This window comes from Poromitra crassiceps (assembly GCF_964638095.1).
Source record: "Poromitra crassiceps genome assembly, chromosome: 3".
Taxonomy (NCBI): domain Eukaryota; kingdom Metazoa; phylum Chordata; class Actinopteri; order Beryciformes; family Melamphaidae; genus Poromitra; species Poromitra crassiceps.
This window is the reverse complement of record NC_139625.1, coordinates 33,827,250-33,845,919: the sequence shown is the minus strand read 5'-3', so window position 1 is coordinate 33,845,919 and position 18,670 is coordinate 33,827,250. Positions and strand designations below refer to the sequence as shown.

At 43.5% G+C, this 18,670-nt stretch overlaps 1 protein-coding gene across 1 annotated transcript; it reads left to right on the top strand.

Annotated features, from left to right (window-relative positions):
* The first annotated feature begins 13,373 nt into the window (after positions 1–13,373).
* Positions 13,374–18,376, top strand: ap5s1 (adaptor related protein complex 5 subunit sigma 1). The gene is made up of 3 exons (XM_083633899.1): positions 13,374–13,641; positions 16,080–16,371; positions 17,537–18,376. The coding sequence occupies exons 1-3, from the start codon at positions 13,469–13,471 to the stop codon at positions 17,663–17,665; spliced, it is 594 nt and encodes a 197-aa protein (XP_083490025.1). The 5' UTR covers positions 13,374–13,468; the 3' UTR covers positions 17,666–18,376.
* Positions 18,377–18,670: the final 294 nt, after the last annotated feature.

Sequence of the window (18,670 nt, the reverse complement as noted above, 5' to 3'; positions counted from 1 at the left end):
CCCTGTCCTTCAAATACTTGAACATTTGAGGAGAGGGGGTTGGGAGGGTTAAAGCCTTGAACATTTTTGAAAATATATATGGGTCATTGAAAGTATACAAGAATAGAAATTTTAGTTTTTGTTTGTTTTTGTACTGAACATTACTAGTCTGACATCACTGTAACGGCACGGTTGAGAAGTGTTCACACATTCAACCCCCCTATTTTTTATTGTGAGTTTCTTTAAACCTGTTAGTTCTCATAAAAATTAAGTGTTGTATAGGGTTGCTGGTCCAAGTTTGATAAACTTTTCTTATCTACAGTATCACTCCGCGCTGTCTTTGCTTGTCGCCTAGGTCTTTAGAGCAGTGGTTCTCAAATTTTTTCACATGAAGGACCCCTAAACTGATGAAAATTAGACCACAGACCCCCATTTGATAGGATTTTGTCCCACGGTCCCCCATATGATAAGATTGATGATTTTAGATGTTTTATTACATAAACTGTGTAAAATCCATGACCAAAATAGTCATTGTGTTGCTTATGAATGGAATTATAGCGAAAATAAATTACCCCCTTTTGGCTGGGGACCCCCTCAAGGAACCCTGGGGGTCCCGGACCTCCATTTGAGAACGACTGCTTTAAAGCACTTAAGAATGCTGAAGGTTTCAAGATTGCTTTGAGTTTGTTAAGTGATTCATTCTGATGTGTAAGCATGACTGGAAACACATTTGCATTAGAGGACTTATGAGACTGGTATGTGAATAATATCTATGTATCATAGGCCTGACATTTTGAAATAATTTGTCCTTGAAAAGTGCTTGAAATCTACCATTACAAAAGAGTGGCAACCCTGATTGTAACCGTAATTAACCTTGATCCATGTCTCAAACTACGCCATGTTGGGGCCTTGAATTTGAATAGGAATAGGACCTGGAAAGTCATTGAAAAGTGCTTGGCTTGATGTAAAATAAGGTGTGGGGAACCAGATGTTCAAGATGCAGCCAAAACATTGCTGTACTTTTCCACATGTGGCCATGGTGAATAGCACATTCAGTGTTTTGTCTGGGCTGGAGCCATGGAGGCTGGAGCTCTGCCTTTCTCCACAGTCACACAGCCTTTCCTGTTTTTTAAATCCTCCCGCTCGGGCTGACCTTGGAGTGGAGTTGGCTGGTTGCAGGCAGGCAGCACGTGTCCCCGCACACACACACTCTCACACACACAGATACACGTGCATGAACACACACAAACACATTCCTATGTGTGCACTGCAGTCAGTGGGAGGGGCTGTGTGTGTGTGGGGAATGCATGACAGCCTGACGTGCCCTGACAGGAGGGAACAGTTTGGAGGCGGGACAGAGACACGTGCTGGAGACGCGTGACCGCTCCAGTCTGCCATGAGAGAAGCTATGAAACGCCCCCATAGGCTTCCTGCCAGAGGTTCAAATGATACAGCAGCCTTGTGTGAAGTTGGCGAGCAAGCATTTGTTTGCATTTCACCGATTGAGGTCTAAAGACTATTTCCAGCCTGTAACTGCTTCTAGCTGAAATAAGTATCCATTGGTGTCTTCTTGTGTCACAAGGATTTGACTAGAGATTAGATTCAACTGAACATGCATACATAGTACCATACTTTCTTTAGAGCAGTGGTTCTCAAAGTGGGGTTCTTGAGTGGGTTTCAGAGGGGGGGGGGGCAGCAAAAAGTTGGATAATTTATTTTCACTATAATTCCATCCATAGGTAACACAATGAGTGTGTTTACATGCACACAATAAACATAACAGAATAATCAGGTAACTGGCAATAATCTGATTTCTGTGTTTACATGCATTTAGTAAATAGCGGGAACTCACCTCAAAGTGTGTGAGTGGACATTGACGGCAATGAATAAACCTGCCGATTCAGCAGAAACCTAGGTGTGTTTATTGGTTTTCTCATAAACTGATAACGGCTTTTATCCGGTAAAGGATGCTGTTTACATGACACTTGAATAATCAGGTAACTCTAGAAATCCCATAATAAACGGTTTATTAGTGTGCATGTAAACACACTCAATGACAATGTATGACTATTTTGGTCCTGGGTTTCATACACTTTATGTAATAAAACATCTAAAAGCAAAACGCTTATCAGATGGGGGACCCTGGGACAAAATCTTATCAAATGGGGGTCCGTGGTCTAATTTATGTCAGGGCAGGGGTTCCCAAACCTTTTTGGCTTGTGACCCGATTTTGACGTCACAAAAATCTAGGGAGCCTAGACATTCAAATTCTGGTACATCATCGATAATATCATCAGTGACATCGTCAGTGATGTCACATGTAACAGTATGCTTATTTTTTCCCCTCCGAATTCTGACTTTAATCTGAGAATTCTGACTTTATTTTCAGAATTCTGACTTTATTCTCAGAATCCTGATTTAAAGTTATAATCTCAAACATTCTCATCTAAAAAAATTAAATAGTTAGTCACTATCTATCTGATAGTGAGCCCATTGACAGTTTGGATCTCACCTGTAATTACCACTCATCGACATAGGTATCACCCAGGAGAACAAAACTTAAATCTTCAAGATTATCACTTTCACTTTCACTCAGAACTAAAAATATATATATATCGCAAGTGGCCCTAATCATCTTTTTTTTTTATATATTTTATTTTTCATTTTTTATATATGCAATAATGCAATAACGACACACAAGAACAAAACAAAAAACAAAAACAAAGACACAAGCTCAGTCACAGGAAAGGAAAAGAAAAAAAAAGCATACACATATCAACATTACAACATCGTAGTGAGGTGCTACCATGATATATAGAATCCAGTGTGAGGAATAAACGAGATATCAGTTGGGTGAGTTACCCGTTGCCCCTAACCTCGTCCAAGTATGCCATAAATGGGTCCCAGATGGTAGAAAACTTCCTAAGTGAATTGGTCCTCAGGAACCTGAGTCTCTCCATACGTATAACAGAAACCATGTCTGACAGCCATAGCTGAAAAGAAGGTGGGGAGGGGGACTTCCACTCCCTTAGGATGAGTCTCTTGGCGACGGTCGTCCCCTGCGTCAGAGACTGCTGCACAGCAGCAGGAAGGAGCAGAGAAGATTCAGAGCAGCCGAAGATGGCAAGTTCGGCCCTAATCATCTTTACTAGTTTAGTGTGGTGTGTAAAAAATAAATAAATATATACTGTATATATATATATATATAGACGACGGATCCACACGACCCTATTTGAATTCCTGGCGACCCCACTTAGGGTCGCGACCCTAAGGTTGGGAACCACCGGTGCAGGGAGCCTTGAAGTGAAAAAGTTTGAGGACCACTGAGGAAGAACCGAGTTGTTTTCAGCAGCATAGTAAAGATAGAGAAGCTTGGGTATTTTTATTAATTAACCTATTTAACATTTACAGTAACAGGTCTACCAGACTTAATAACTTTGTAGCACGTATCAAACAGTTACAAAGCGCTTCACAGGACTATAAGTTATAATAGGAAAATATCTGCAGCCTTTGACGTAGCGGGACCAGGGCCGGTTCCAGAACAAGATGACTAGGGATGCATCCTAGATAGGAAGGGGTGCAGATGCCCGGCCGAAGGACATGTTATTTGACTAAAAATAATGCATTTTACCATAATTTCAAGTAGAATGATACCACCCAAGCATGAATATTTGAAGTGTTTCAAGTGCTTTACTGAAATATTTGGACCATATAATACAATTATCTCAACCTTAAAAGGTTACATATAGGTGCCAAAAAGCCATACATTCACATCAAAGAACAAAGAAAAACAACAATTATAATTCAAGTTTAAACAGTAAGTGTGCAGCTGCAGCATTTATAAAAAAAAAAAAAAAAAAAACTTTTCAACTGAGCATGCAGACAATTAAAATAAGGGTGCAATGCATGCTTTTGCACCCCCGTAGAACCGGGCCTGAGCGGGACGGTTCACCAGTCAAAGGTTTAGGGGCCTCGCACCTTTTGGTGGGGCACAAGCTTTCCCTAACACTTCCAGAGCCTTTTAGGATGAGCTAGCTTCCTTTCCCTTTGAAAATGTAGATGAGTCTTTAGCATGTCTAGAAGACTAAATCTGGGTTTTACAAGTATACTATATGCATCCAAATAGAAGCTGCTGGAGCTTAAATTCAAAAAAGATGAAAGTGAAGTGTAAAATGCTCAAAACTGGGAAAATGAGCACTCTGCTGCCTGGTTGTCTGTTGGTTGGGTGGGTGTAGATATGGGCTGGATCAGCTCAATTAAGGCCTTAAACAAACTGTGGTTTAGTGTGGTGCACTGTTTCCATGGTGGGAAACTAGCCCATAACTGTAAAGAAGGAATACATTTTTAAAGGAACCGACATAATGGTGGAAAGTACTCAAGTACAAGTAGTTTGTTTTTTGAGGATTTGTACTTTTAAAGTATTTTTTATAATACTATACTTTTATTTACTCTTACTTGAGTACTTTTCAATGTACGCTGAGTAAATGAGTAAATTCAGATTTTTGTTTTGCACAGCATGCATTGGGACTGCTCGCCGACGCTAACAGGCCCAGAATATCTTCCTCATTTAGGGCATCCAGACTGGTGGCTTGTGCAGCAGTGGTCAATTCAAGATTCAATATTTATTGTCCATGTCACCAGAGTTGATTGGGATTTGTCTTAGTGAGCTCACATACATATAAAAGCACATAAAACCACTCACACAATACAAAAACAAACATGTATTACTGCAACGTAATACATTACTGCAATGCTGTAAACACCATGGGGGGGGGGGGGCAGCAAGACTAGTTAAATTAAATCACCCTCAAGATTGGCCAATTGAATTAGACATGTGGAGACGATCAAATTGTATTGACCCCCATCGTCAGATTAGTTCCGAAATCTCAGTTCCATTTGAGACTGCTGATAGATAGCAACATGTATGTATGTGATTGTGATATTGCTGCTGCTACCAGCTCTAGCTCATCTGGCAAAATAGATATTCACCAAACTGAGCATCCCTGGCTGCATGTGAATGAGCTGTTCAGTATGAAAGACAAGACAGACAAAGACAAGGAAAGCTTAGCTAACACTGATGCCATGTGCTGGATGTGTTAATGTCATTATTATGGTAAATAATTAAAATGTAAAACATTTTTAAAGTAACGCAAATGTACTTAGGTACTTTTAAATCGGTTACTTTGTTTTTTACTTTCCTGGACTAGTAACAATACTTGTACTTGATAGGATTTGTCATCTGTCTGTCTATCTATCATGATGCAATATAAAAAAAACTGCAAAAACTTACAGTGCAATACTTAAGTTCCACTGTTTCAATCTTGTGTTTTTCTTTATATTGCCGTTTTTATTGGTTTGTATTATCTTTTATTATTTTCTGTCTTTTAACAAAGTACACAAGCAACCACTACGCTAAATTCCTTGTATGTAATATACTTGACCAATTAAATTATTCTAACCCCGACTCTGATATCCAACAACAATGCTGAGGCAGCACTTTGCATGGGCACCAGCACCCAGCAGACACACACATCCTCATATCAGTGTCTTTTCAATGCAAATCCTCCTCTCCACCCTCCTCGACACCCCACCCCGGGGTGCAGGCGGGCAGCAGCTGGGTGAGTGGGTACTAGGGACTGGATCAAAAGGCAGGGGCAGCTCTGAACCTGTTTGCTGTGACCCGTTGACCCTGACAGTAAACTGACAAGCTCCAGGATGTTACTCAACAGCAGGGTTTCACACCCGGCCAGGGTGAAGCAACAAGCATCGCACTGTGCTTTCAAGGCATGGATGACACAGTTCAGCTTTTGTGAGGCGGCTCAAGGTGAACTTTTGATTTGCACTGCTTACTGCTTGGATGTGAAGTTCATCTGGGATCTGAAGCTCATTCATTCCTTTTTTAAGTTGCTTTGGGTAACATGCAAATGTTGTCCAACAAGGATGTGATTTTTCAAGTTGTTTTTCAGGATTTTGGCTTTATTTATTTTTTTAAACACAAAACTCATATTCATCTCAAGTTAACACTTCTTTTCTAATCTAGCTAATGTTTCTTCTTCATGCTGTTTAATCGACCTTGCTGTACACATGACTGAGAAAAAAAAAATGATAACATAAGCCGATGAACGTTGCCTTTGTTCCTGCTAAGAAAGCAGAGCAGACAAAAGACATTTTCTTTCGCTTCCTTTATTTCAAACCCCCGATCTCCTCTGTGATTGGTCTGTGTAACCAGCTGATCGCCCTGCTTCACCCACATCCTGTTGTTTTGCTTCAGCTGGTTAGTTTCAGAGGAACATGACTCACAGGCCAACAACACTGAAACTTCTCAGTCTTCTCTCGTGGTTTTTATTCTATGTGGTGGGTGGCTGCACTTCTCTTACATTCCCATCTTTTCAATGATGAGAGACTAGAAGGAAAGTACAATAAACTTTAATGATGCAACAAACAACACTTAGATTTGGTGTATGACTCCATGGTGTGATGACACTCCTCTGAGACGTGAGGAGGACATCAGTGATTTATAGGAATTTATAGGGAATTCTACAGGAGTCATGACATTGGTGGTGTTCAGGGGAGGAGGTGGGGCGAAGCAACTGCTACGGTGAAGACCATCACTGAGGGGAGACACACAAAGTGTTACAACATTCTAAAATATGAGGGAACTGATATAGAACTCCAGTTAGGTGATTGGCCAGCAGGCCAGAGAGAGGGAGAGCATGGGAAAGCGTGGGAGACATTGATTGGACAGAATGATGGCATGCATATTTATGAATGAGTGATGTCACCTGAACAGGGCGTTGCTGCAGGGGGAGAGATAGATGAATGGAAGGAACAATGGATTAATGAATGAGATTGTTAACTCATTGAGTGCCAATGACGTCTAAAGACGTCAATTCAAATAGTAACGTAGAGTGCCAATGACGTCTAAAGACGTCAATTGCGTTTTTTGACGGTGGGTCGTGGATCAAAGCCTGATGCATCTCCTGTAAAAATATGGGGGATGTTGAAGGTGTATAAGCTATTTTACGGACCCATTAGGTGGCGACAGTGCTCTCCAGATTAGAGAAAGGTGAGGAAAAACAGCAGAAGAAGCCGTGATGAAACGGAAACCGATGCATGCTGGAGCCAGAGCCGTATAGATTGCTCTGGCTGGAGCTAACGTTAGCTGCGAACAGCAGCCAATCCGCTCCCACAACTGAGCCCCTCTGTCTCTGCTGCGATAGTTTCTCCACACGATTAGCTGCCAGAAAAGGACCACCCGACACCGAAAAGCCAAACCATTCTCAGCGGGGACTGCTGAGAATGGTTTGGCTTTTCGGTGTTGCGCTGGGAGCCGGCGCACAAAAACGGCGGAGCGCTCCGAAAATAGATGCTGGTGCGTGTTAGGCTGTGTGTTAGTGTGGGGATGAGTTTCTCCCAGCTCCGGCATGCAGGCTGTGTGTTAGTGTGGGGGTGAGTTTCTCCCAGCTCCAGCATGCAGGCTGTGTGTTAGTGTGGGGATGAGTTTATGCCAGCTCCAGCATGCAGAGATTTGTCGCCTGACGCAGGTAGCAGAGATTCGAGCAGAGCCACCAGAGACACTCCCACGGAGGAGGAGTTTGCAGCTGAGGGGGGTGGGGCACGCAGGGCACCACACAACTACACCACGTCACTACATCAGAAAATATTAGCTTCAGAGTCAGTGATGTGCTTGAAATGCTTCATTTCACAAAAGGCTCATTATCTCAGCTTCTAGTTTGAAACGTCTGTTTTTGGTGAAACCAACCTATCTTCTACTGCTGATAAATAAAGAACGGAAAATGATATCAATAAACTTTTTTTTGCTGATGATACAAGAGAGTCTAATCGTTCTTTGGGCGTGTTTGGTGTTTACATAGTAATATCACACAATATTCTGTGGGTCTTGAGAAATCACTGAAAACGCTCTGAAAGGGCTGGCACTGGGAGCATCCGTTTTCCAGAAATGGCTGGCACTCAATGATTTAATCAGACATTGATTAGGGGAAGTAGTCTTGCATCATTGAAATTAGTCTAAGACATTATTTGAATTAAAAAGGTGAAGTTCCACACACATAAATTCATCTTGGCTAATCTCTTTGCATAATAGTTGCCAGTGGTGGAAAGAATGCTAAAACATCCAACTTATTAGTACTCAAGTAGATGTACTGTTACTTAACTGATATTTAGTAAAGTAGAAGTAAAGTACTGGTGTAAAAATCTACTCAAAAGTAAAAAGTAGCTCATTTAAAACGTCCTCAGAGTAAAAGTTACTGAGCTACTTTTTAGAAAAGAGAATGTTGTTGCTGTGATCTTTTCCTTAAAGGGATGAGAGGAGAGAGTTCACACGAGATTATTTTGATTGAATTTTGGAAATTACAAAATAAAGTACACAAAGTAAAGCCAGACTTATTGGCTCTATTCTCCCTCTGGCCTGAAATTTGCGTTTATGGCTTGGCACAGCGCTATTAGTGGGCATGGTCACGCGCATTCCCTAATTTTTCCTTGACGCTAAATGCCATTTTAAGCGTAGAATTATTCACAAGTGTTGGATTGGTGATCTCCAGTAAACCAATCACATTCTTTCCTTCCAGCTCCGATCCGAACGGAGCGACTCCATATGCTCCTCAAACAAATCTCACAGCAGTTTAAATACAGCAAGCATGATACACTATATCTGATCAAAGGGAGAATAATCTTCTAAACGTATCGGCTAGCAAAATATAGCCTATCCCTGGATATCACGATGAGATTAGATTGGTGAAAGTTTGGACAGAATGATTGCATCGTTTTCTCTCGCTGCCTTTTCCTCTCCCCTCTGCACGGCAGACAGGTAGGATGACAGGGGCTCAAAACTACGGTAAAACACACTTTTTTTTCATCGGTCATTGTGCCTGCCTACATATAAATTAGTGGCCTTTCCCCCAAAATACTGATGGTTCTGTCATTCTGTGGTGTATACCTTTCAGGTCTGATGCTTACAGTGCACTATAGGGGCAGAAATTGACGCACGAGAGAGAGGGAGAGAGGCAGTGAGAGAGAGAGGCGGGAGAGAGAGTGAGATAGCGGCAGAGAGAGTAATTGAATAACGCCGTGGGTACATCCCCGCCAGCGCACTAAGGCCTGGTTTTGAAAAGCGTTAACCGCAAAATTAACGCCCGTTGGGAAGATAACTTTAGGCTGGTATTTAAGGCCGAAACACCCATTCTGGCCTATTCTGGCACTGCGCCACGCCTATTCAGCGTAAAGCGCATTTCGGGGCGTAAAAACATGACGGTATCCTCCCGACTTCCTAGCGGTAGGCAGGCGTAAAGCGTGTTTTTGTTTGCATTTAAGGCCAGTTTAGCGCCTAAGGCCAGGGGGAGAATAGAGTTCACTGTGAATGGCTCCACAAGTTTCTGTTGCTTATAGACAGCTCTCTGTCATGGATGTGATTTAAATTAAGTACAATACTAAAGTAAATACATATTTACTGACTTTAAAATAAAAGTATACACAAAAAGCCACTCAATTGCAGTAAAATAAATGTTGCTTCCACTGTTGCCTGTTGTTGACCTTCGCACAGCCTCATTGAGGTTTTCATCTAATCTTGGTTTCATTTTCACATTGACGTTTGATGACCTGCTTTTGGCTGATTATTACACTGAGGAGTTGCATGGATCCTTCTCATCCACTGCCTTTGTACTGAAGAGTGTAGCTTCCACACAGACACTCCTGGCTAATCATTAGCTGTTGCAGTGAAACCTCACACTTATACGATGAAAACCTTCATACTAGCCTACTAAGCTGATCCATGTCCTTCATGTTCACAGCTGATGGATTTTTAAAACTTTCATATTAATGGAAGTGTTCACCCAAAAATGAAAATTCTGTATGTCATCATCTACTCTCCCTCACGCCAGTTGAAACACAGGTGAAGTTTGTCCGTATAACACAGAGAGGTTGCCAGAGAGGAAACCATTCACCCTTGACTTCAATACAGCTGAAGTCAATAGGGACCTGTTGAAGATGGGGACCTGTTCTCTGTCGAGTTGCGCTGGCAACCTCACTGTGTGCGAGACTGATACTGCCTTGCAAATGAGTTTGTTTAATCACAGCATCATCTTTTGGGATTGTGACTATTGATTAAAAATAGTATACACATCAATACCAAATTCTACAACCTTACACTGAGAAGAAGTTGGCGTTATTTTGAGAGAGGATCTAAATGTTTATCCACATTTAACCTAACCCTAACCAATCACAGCATCTTCTTTCAAATCATTAATATAATATTAATACTATTGTTTATTATGTAACGGATGGTAACCAGTGGGTAGTGATGTGCACTGCAGTGAGTAAACCTCACTCCCTGAGACCTCAAGAGATGCTCTAGCTCTTAGCCTCCTGGCTAGAGAGAAGAGCCTGCTGTTCGTTTGGTGACAATGGTGGATGTAGAGGAAATGGATGATGAAGCGGGAGATAGCGGAGGTTTAAACGGAAAGAAAAGAAAGCAGTACATGTTAAGTTCAGATAGTGAGTAGCCTACAGTCGATCAGTGAGGAAGAAGCAGGAGTTTCTAGTAGGGATGGTGGCGGTATCGCAAGTGGATGGTCTCTTTAGTGATCAACATAAGGTAGGGAAGTTTGTGGAGAAGGTAATTGGGCAGGTAAGGTCAGTTAGGATAGCAAGAAGTGGACTAGTTATAATCGAGTGTGTGTCAAAAGAGCACAGAGACAAAGCTGTAGAGGGAATAAAGTGGTGTAGAAGTAGTGGAGGTGAACGTGCTAGTGTAACATGTTTTGCACTTGGATCTGAGGCAAGGAAGAAGGGTGTGGTGAGTGGTGTGCTTCTGTCGGTAGAGGCTGAGTTGTTTGTCAGTGTGGAGGGTGTGCTTGAGGCAAAGAGATTGACACGATATCGTAAGGGGGAAAGGGAGGAGAGTTTGTCTGTGTGTTTGACCTTTGATGGAGAGTTGCCTGAGAGACTGTATGTTGATTATTGTTGTTATAGGGTAAGGCTGATTGAAAGAGCGCCGCTGAGATGTTATTGTTGTCAAGAGTATGGTCATGTTGCTGCTGTGTGTAGAGGGGTCAGGAGATGTGGGAGAGAGGAGTGTGAGAGAGACATGTGTTTAGAGGAAGACGAGGCGAAGTGCCTACACTGTGATGGTGATGATCATCATGCGGGTTCAAAACAGTGCCCAAGGAGAGTAAATGAGGTGAAAGTGAATCAGATTAGGGTAAAAGAGAAGAGTATGTCATATGCTGAAGCTGTTAAAAGAGTGGAGAATGAGAGCGATAAAATGGAAGAAATTGAAAAGGAACCAAAAAAGAAACAGAAGGGACAAAAAAGGATGTTTGACATTCATGGCCATGGTGATTAATTGTGCAGAGCAGATCAAGGGAAAAAAGGAAAAGATTAAGATGATGATGGATGCAGCTAGAAGGTTCTTGAATGTTGACATTTCCGGAGAGGAGATCGAGAAGGCGCTGAGGGATGAGTTCCCGCCGACTGAGTCATAGAATGGACATATATATCGTGAATGGGAGCAGTATGGGTGGTGGATACATGATGAACACTGTAAATAGATTCCACTATGAAGAAGACATCAAACTCCAGTAGGTGGCGGTAATGCACAAAAAGCTGTTTGCCAACCGCCATAAAATAATAGAAGAAGAAGAAGCCTCCTCGCTAGAGCCAAAGTGTTCTTCCAAATGTAATGGGTTAAAAAGCATCAAAGTCATGTGTCTAGTTTGGCACAACGTGGTGTACGGTATTTATGTTACTTTATCAACACAACATATGAGAATAATAACACATGACACAACACAACACAAAATGCACTCAGATCAGCTCTTGTTCCATCACCAAAACAAGCAGGACACCAGCAGGAAACCTGAACAGGACATGAGCACAGGACAAAACCCTAAAAATAACTTGAAGCACCATCCTCACATCCGTGGAGTGTTATTGTTCATTTGGGCCCCAGCAGTGTGCAGGACGGAGGTTAACGGGACGGTGGAATGATTGTTAACAAAGCAGGGGGAATGTTCTCTCTGTAAATGGTTAGTGGTATGGTGTCTTCACCCCCCCCCCCCCCACACACACACACACACACCCACACACACACACACACACACACACACCCACACACACACACACACACACACACACACACACACACACACACACACACACACACACACACACACACACACACACACACACACACACACACACACACACACACACACAGAGCAGGGCCTCTCAGTAAAGTGTGACCAGCAGCATCTGTTGGACTACAGCTGTCTCTGCTTGTCTGCTCTCTCCCTCTCTCCATTTGCAACCTCATCCCTCTCTCAAGGCACACTTGCTTGTTTCTGCCAAAGCATATCAGCTAATCCAACATGTCAACTGACAAAAACTTTTTGTCAGTTGAACATGTTGGATTAGTCAGAAGGTATTCATGCATTGTGATACAAAAATGTGATACAAAGAGACTCAAGTTTCCACTGACAAGCTGTTACATTTACACTGTTACATTTGGACATTTCCCCAAGGAGGTAGAGTGATTTAGCCTACTGTGATTACTATTGTTTGGAAGAGGAGTTCTACACTGTTCAACTTTTCAATTAGGCTACGGTATTTACTTTATTGGCATGCCAGGTTAACCAGGTTAAAACACAAAACATTTAACCAACAATGAATTAACATTTCAAAAGATAAACCACATTCCCTCCCTTATATAAGTATGTGAAATATTTTGTCTCTAAAGTATTCATACTTTATAGTTCATACTGTGCCACTCGATCAATTTTGGATGATAAAGCTTCTCTGCTCTCTTGGTTGCTGCTGATTCTAATTACACAAGCGCCATCTGGTGGTTAGAAAACACAAAGCAACGGCGTCCGCGACGCGTGATTTCTAACCCCACATAGGATAAGCAATAACCACGCCCTGTGGCGCCGGGATTGGCCAGGAGCATTGAAGCTTGGGACTAAAGCACCTGGGTTTTTTCATCTTTTAAAATAAAGATGTTTAAAAAACGATTGCTTGTTACATTTTCAGTGCTGTACCTTTTCTCTGGGTAAGAATTGAGCTTGGAATTAACGATATGATACATTATATTATATGAGCTATGAACGTGAACACAACACCGTTTATATTATTGCATGTTTTTGTAGATTGTGTAGCCTACATCGTGTAGATTACAATTATTATGCTTATTATTATTATTACTATGCTAAGGAAGGTAGGTGACCATAATTCATTTCAATGTCCGCTCCCTCCAGTGTTGCTCCTGGCCAATCCCGGCGCCACAGGGCGTGGTTATTGCTTATCCTATGTGGGGTTAGAAATCACGCGTCGGGCGTCAGGACCACAGCAGAACGGTCACATGACCAAACGCGGAAGTAACATACCATGCAATGGCATGAGTTTGGTTTTAGTTAGTAGTTAGTGGCTTTTCATTGCGTTTATCTGCATATCTGCGCTTGTTCAACAGAACCGAAGCATGGTTCATTGCTTCCTGATCCACACCGTGTGCCCGGTGAACGCGCTGGGAGCCGGGGAGAGCCGTGTGCTGTACTCCCGTGTGTTCGGCCCAGATGAAGGCTTCCAAGACGAGGAGCTCAGCCCGGAGGAGAGACGACTTATGCAGAAAGAGAAGCTGTTGATGGTGGCAAGGTGAGCTGGTAGCCTGGTAATTTTTTAAACAGGTAATTTTTTGCAAGTCCAAGTCAAGTCTCAAGTCTTTGAGGGACAAGTCCGAGCCAAGTCACGTTTTTGAGGGGCAAGTCTCAAGTCTTTGAGGGACAAGTCCGAGTCAAGTCTCAAGTCTTTGAGGGACAAGTCCGAGTCAAGTCTCGTCTTTGAGGGGCAAGTCTCAAGTCTTTCTGTGGGACAAGTCCGAGTCAAGTCTCAAGTCTCTGCTGCATGCCATCCCCGGTCTGCTTAGAACACTGCAGAGCTAAAACGAAGGAATTCGAAGCATGTATTCCTTTACCCTAGCATACAGTTTCAGCATTGATTAGATTACATTGCACTCTGTGCATTCGTGCTGGGAAGGGTGCTATATAAATAAAATTTTACTTACTTACTTACTTACTTACATTAGTAAACAATACATTTCCTTAATGTTACTGCACTAAAAAAACAACAAGAAAATGAATAAAGATTGTTCACACAAGTCCCAAACCTCAAGTCCAAGTCTCAAGTCTCAAGTCTTTGGGGACGCATCTCAATGGTCTCAACTCTCAAGTCAAGTCACTGTGTGTGTGTGACTCAAGTCCAAGTCTCCATCTCTGACTAGTAAACAAGCTGACAAGCGACTCACTCCAGCAACTCGTTTGTCTGATGCTAGAATGCATCGGTGCTGGCAGGGTTCCTCTAGCAGACATGCAGGCAAACAATCCTGTTTTTAGGATCATTTTTCATTTGACTTATTGTGTCTGGTGAATTGTTGACTCCAAAACTCACTGTGGTTGTAGTAGTGGAGTCTGAACATAGCTATGCAAAAGCATAGAATGAATGATTAGTTGACTGCAAAAATCAACAAAAACTAAACAAAATAATAGCCAACAGTGCCAGGGTCATTAAATAAAAAAAATAAAGTGATCTCTCTCTCTCTCTCTCTTTTCTCACGTTGACCGTCACTAGAAATTTCACTTCTCCGTGGTTTCCATTCTGGGGAATCGTGGGGATTGCTACAATGGAGAAAAAATAGCCTAGAATTTTGGCCGAAAGTTCAATTCACAACCACGAAAAGCAGGCTGACTGAACCAAAGTGATGTGTTGTCTCTCCACTCCATTTCAGCACTGCGGACAGCGCCGCATGGCCCTATCTCTATGCATGTAAACCGCCTCAACGCATCTGTTTCTGTCTAGCCCTTTTCCCACATGCGCTTTGTACCGCAAAATGACCGGAACGTGGTCTAATGCCTGCATGTGAGAAAGGCGCCGTGCCGGTATAAGCGCGACCCCGTCGTCCCCGACATTTCACCAGTTTCGAGCCAGTCAGAAGAGCGGTATGCTCTTAAGGGGACGCAAGTGGAAACGGTCCAGTCATTTTCCGCGACAGCGGTCCTTCAATCATGGGCGAAGTGTAGCCTACACACGTTGCTTAATGTTCCAGCGGGCATAATCTAATCATTCGCGCACATTAAAGCAAACTGGCGAAATGATCTTGTGATAGCCTAATAAGAGCAGTATGTCAGCTTGCTGATTTCCGAAGGCAACCCCGGACACATCAAAGGAAGCCAGTCTGTAAAAAGTGCTTCAACGCGACGCAGGTGAACGGATAAACATCGAACCAGCAACTATTTCTCTCAGACACGGATCCCAACTTCTTCAAAGTGCATCATCTAATCATTCGCGCACATCAAAGCAAACTACTTCCACATTTCGCTGTGCATTTGCTTTCTCTACATACTGTACATACAAGCGTTGAGCAGCTTGCAAGCCTTTCTCGCTGTGTCTGTCCGTGGCTGCTGCTCTCGAGCAGAGAGGGGAGGGGGTAAATCGGCTGTGTTTATTACGCTGGTGGCTTGACGCTGCTCTTAAGTCAAACGAGTGTGATTTATTGTGTGACAACTGACAAGCGAACTTATTTCGAGTTTTGCCGACCCCCCAAATAAGCTCCCCCCGCCCCCCCAACATACCGGCAAATTCGCTGATAGATTCCCACATGCGCCAGCCGAAGTGTGAAGGGAAATGTCCGATATTGACTTACAGGTAATTTTCCGGTACGCATGTGGGAAAACGGCTTCTGTCTGACATGCCAGCCAAAGCAACAGAAAAATAAATCAGCTAAATTCTTACGTACGTCTTACCATTCCTCATGAGAGTTGCAGCATCCTCCTTAAACTGATCAAACTTAAAGTGAGGGTGCAAAGCCCTACGACGCCCCCCCCCATGGCGCCAGGCCCGATTAATGGTATTGGTTACACCTGCTTCACCACCTTAAAACGGTTGCTGCGAAAAGGGTCTATTCTCTGTTGTTCTAGTAACTGAGTATGATTTTAAAGATGGAAGAGAGCCTCCAGATAATGGCAGCTTAAGTTACTGTAGAGCAGACAGTTTTCTCAGCCACAGCCAAAATCTCAGCCCTCGCCCTCCTCTCTCAGGCAGGTGCGGAGCACGGTGGCCATGTCCCGGGAAGCTGCAGGGCGGGTGCTAGTGGAGACGGTCCCAGGGGAGGAGGTGGTGGCCCTGCAGGAGGCAGACAGCGGGGTCCTGAGACTGAGGGCCGGGGACCCCTTCACCGGGGAGAGGAGCGTGCTGTGGCTGGCCATCCACAGCCTGGGCTTCACGCTGCTCTGTGAGCCCCACGAGAACCTCCTGCTGGCCGAGGGAAGCCTGCGCAGCCTGGCCCGACACTGCCTGGAGCATCTCCACATGCTGGGGCCCGGGAGTGAGGTGAGCACACTCGCATACAGGGCTGAAAGATACGTTTTTCTTGTCGTAGAATTTTAAAATTGTTTAAAGAAAAGTGATGTTATTAAAACAAAAATAGAGGCAGGATTGACTGAGTTTGAGTGAGACAAAAGGTAGTTGTCAACTATTAAATTAATCGACTATTTTGATAATTTGTTAATCAGTTTGAGTAATGTTTTACAAAAAAAAGTCAAAATTCTCTGATCCCAGCTTCTTAAATGTGAAAATTTTCTGGTTTCTTTACTCCTCTATGACAGTAAACTGAATATCTTTGGGTTGTGGGCAAAACCAAACATTTGACAAGATGCGTGTATGCGTGCAGCTTTGATAATGTTGTTTTCAAATAAAGCTGTTCAGTGGAGCATCATGCTTACAAGCCCCGCCCCCATTACCAAGAAATCCGCTCAGTCAGACTTTATTGACTCCCATGGGGACAAAGCCCAGTGCTACGGCTCTGATAAACAGGAAATATGTGCAGGAGTGATGAAAGTTGAAGCTAACAGGAGCGTACCTGGCAGCTAGCCAAATCCTCCACAGCAGCTACTCATTACACATTATGGAGGTGGCAGTAAAAACAAAACAGCGGACATGAAATCAGATTGCACTCATACAGATTTTATCACTGTACTCGCTCTAACCGACGGTGATCATTAAAAACCAAAGTTATGGGCGTCTGGTTAGTGTAGAGGTAAAAGCACTTGCCTACCTCTGTGGAGACCCGGGTTCAATTCCTGGAAGCGGTACTCCAGCTTGGTCAGATGTTCCTACAGACACAATTGGCCGTGTCTGCAGGTGGGAACCTGGTGGGCTATGAGTCCTGGTTGCTGCACTAGCGGCTCCTCTGGTCGGTCGGAGTGCCTGTTCGAGGGGGGGGATAGCGTGATCCTCCCACGCGCTACGTCCTGCCACTGAAACACCTCTGCCACTGAAACACCTCGCTGTCAGGTGAAAAGAAGCACATGTATCGGAGGAAGCATGTGCTAGTCTACAACTCTCCCCAGATCAGCAGAGGGGGTGGAGCAATGACCGGGACAGCAGGGGGAATTAGCCAAGTACAATTGGGGAGAGGACGGGATGGGATGGGATGGGGCGGGGGGGGGTCTGGGGGTTTACGAAAAACCTTTCAATAACAATATCTGCCGTCCAGGTTCTGCTGAAGAGCGATCGCATCGACGTGCTGATCAGCCGGCTGCTTCCTCACGGACAGCTCCTCTTCCTCAACCACCGCTTCGCCCAGAGCTTGGAGAAGGAAGTGGCGGCCTACATGGCCAAGTGAACCGGAGCGTCGCGGGGGTGAAGCGGCAACCATGTTGGAGTCCTTTAAGCCTCGGCCTGTGTTCGTGGCGCCCGCGACTGCACCCTCGAGCCGCGGTCCGATGGCCGGTTTGAGCCGGATTACTGCGAGCTGCAACCGGCGGTGTTTTGATGACATTTCTCTGGTCTCTGGTTGTAGAAGAAGCACGGACTGCTGGCAACTGCTGTTTCAGGTTGCATGTGGTATGAACACTTCACTTGGCCTGGTGTGATTCACTGCTGGCTGATTGGTTGAGGTTTGGTTTACCGTGTGGGAGACTTCAGTTCAAATCCAGTTCAAATGGACAGTCGGAAGTAGGGCTGGGCATGTGGACCAATCTTGGTATTTGATTGATTGATTGATTGATTGATTGACTTTTTTCAATACTTTTGAAAAGAAACATACCAGCTTCTCATACACATTTGACAAAGGTATCAAGTATAAACACAATAAACCTGGGAGGCTTATTCCCATTGTTCCATTTTTAGGCTGAATGGCGATACACAATATATGTACAGTATTTTCTACGAAGTGGGCTAAATGTTCAGTTGTAACTTAACCATCTGAGCTACCAATTACCATGTTTTTTTTTTTAATTTTCGAGCCCATTTCTCCTTCCCTTAAGTGGCTCTTCCAGGCCATCATTGTAAATAAGAAATTGTTCGTAAAGGTGGAAAAAAGTCGCCCCTTCTTCTTTTTCTATATTAATAAATAAAGCTAATTTCTCCCATTACCCCAAGGCCTGGATGTTGTAGATGTAATTTTCATTTTTGGACACTCTTGTACCGTGGAATCATGGATGAAGTACATTTCTTAAAAAATTACACCCTGGATATTTTACTGGTTTAAATTATAAAAGAAGAGCCGATGCACACCCTCACAATCTTATGGATACTGTAGGTGCGTCGGAGGATAGAGTCCATAAGCAGAAGAAAGAATTCCTGCACACTATCCAGCTACTTTATCACAACGTTTCGGTCACTCAGA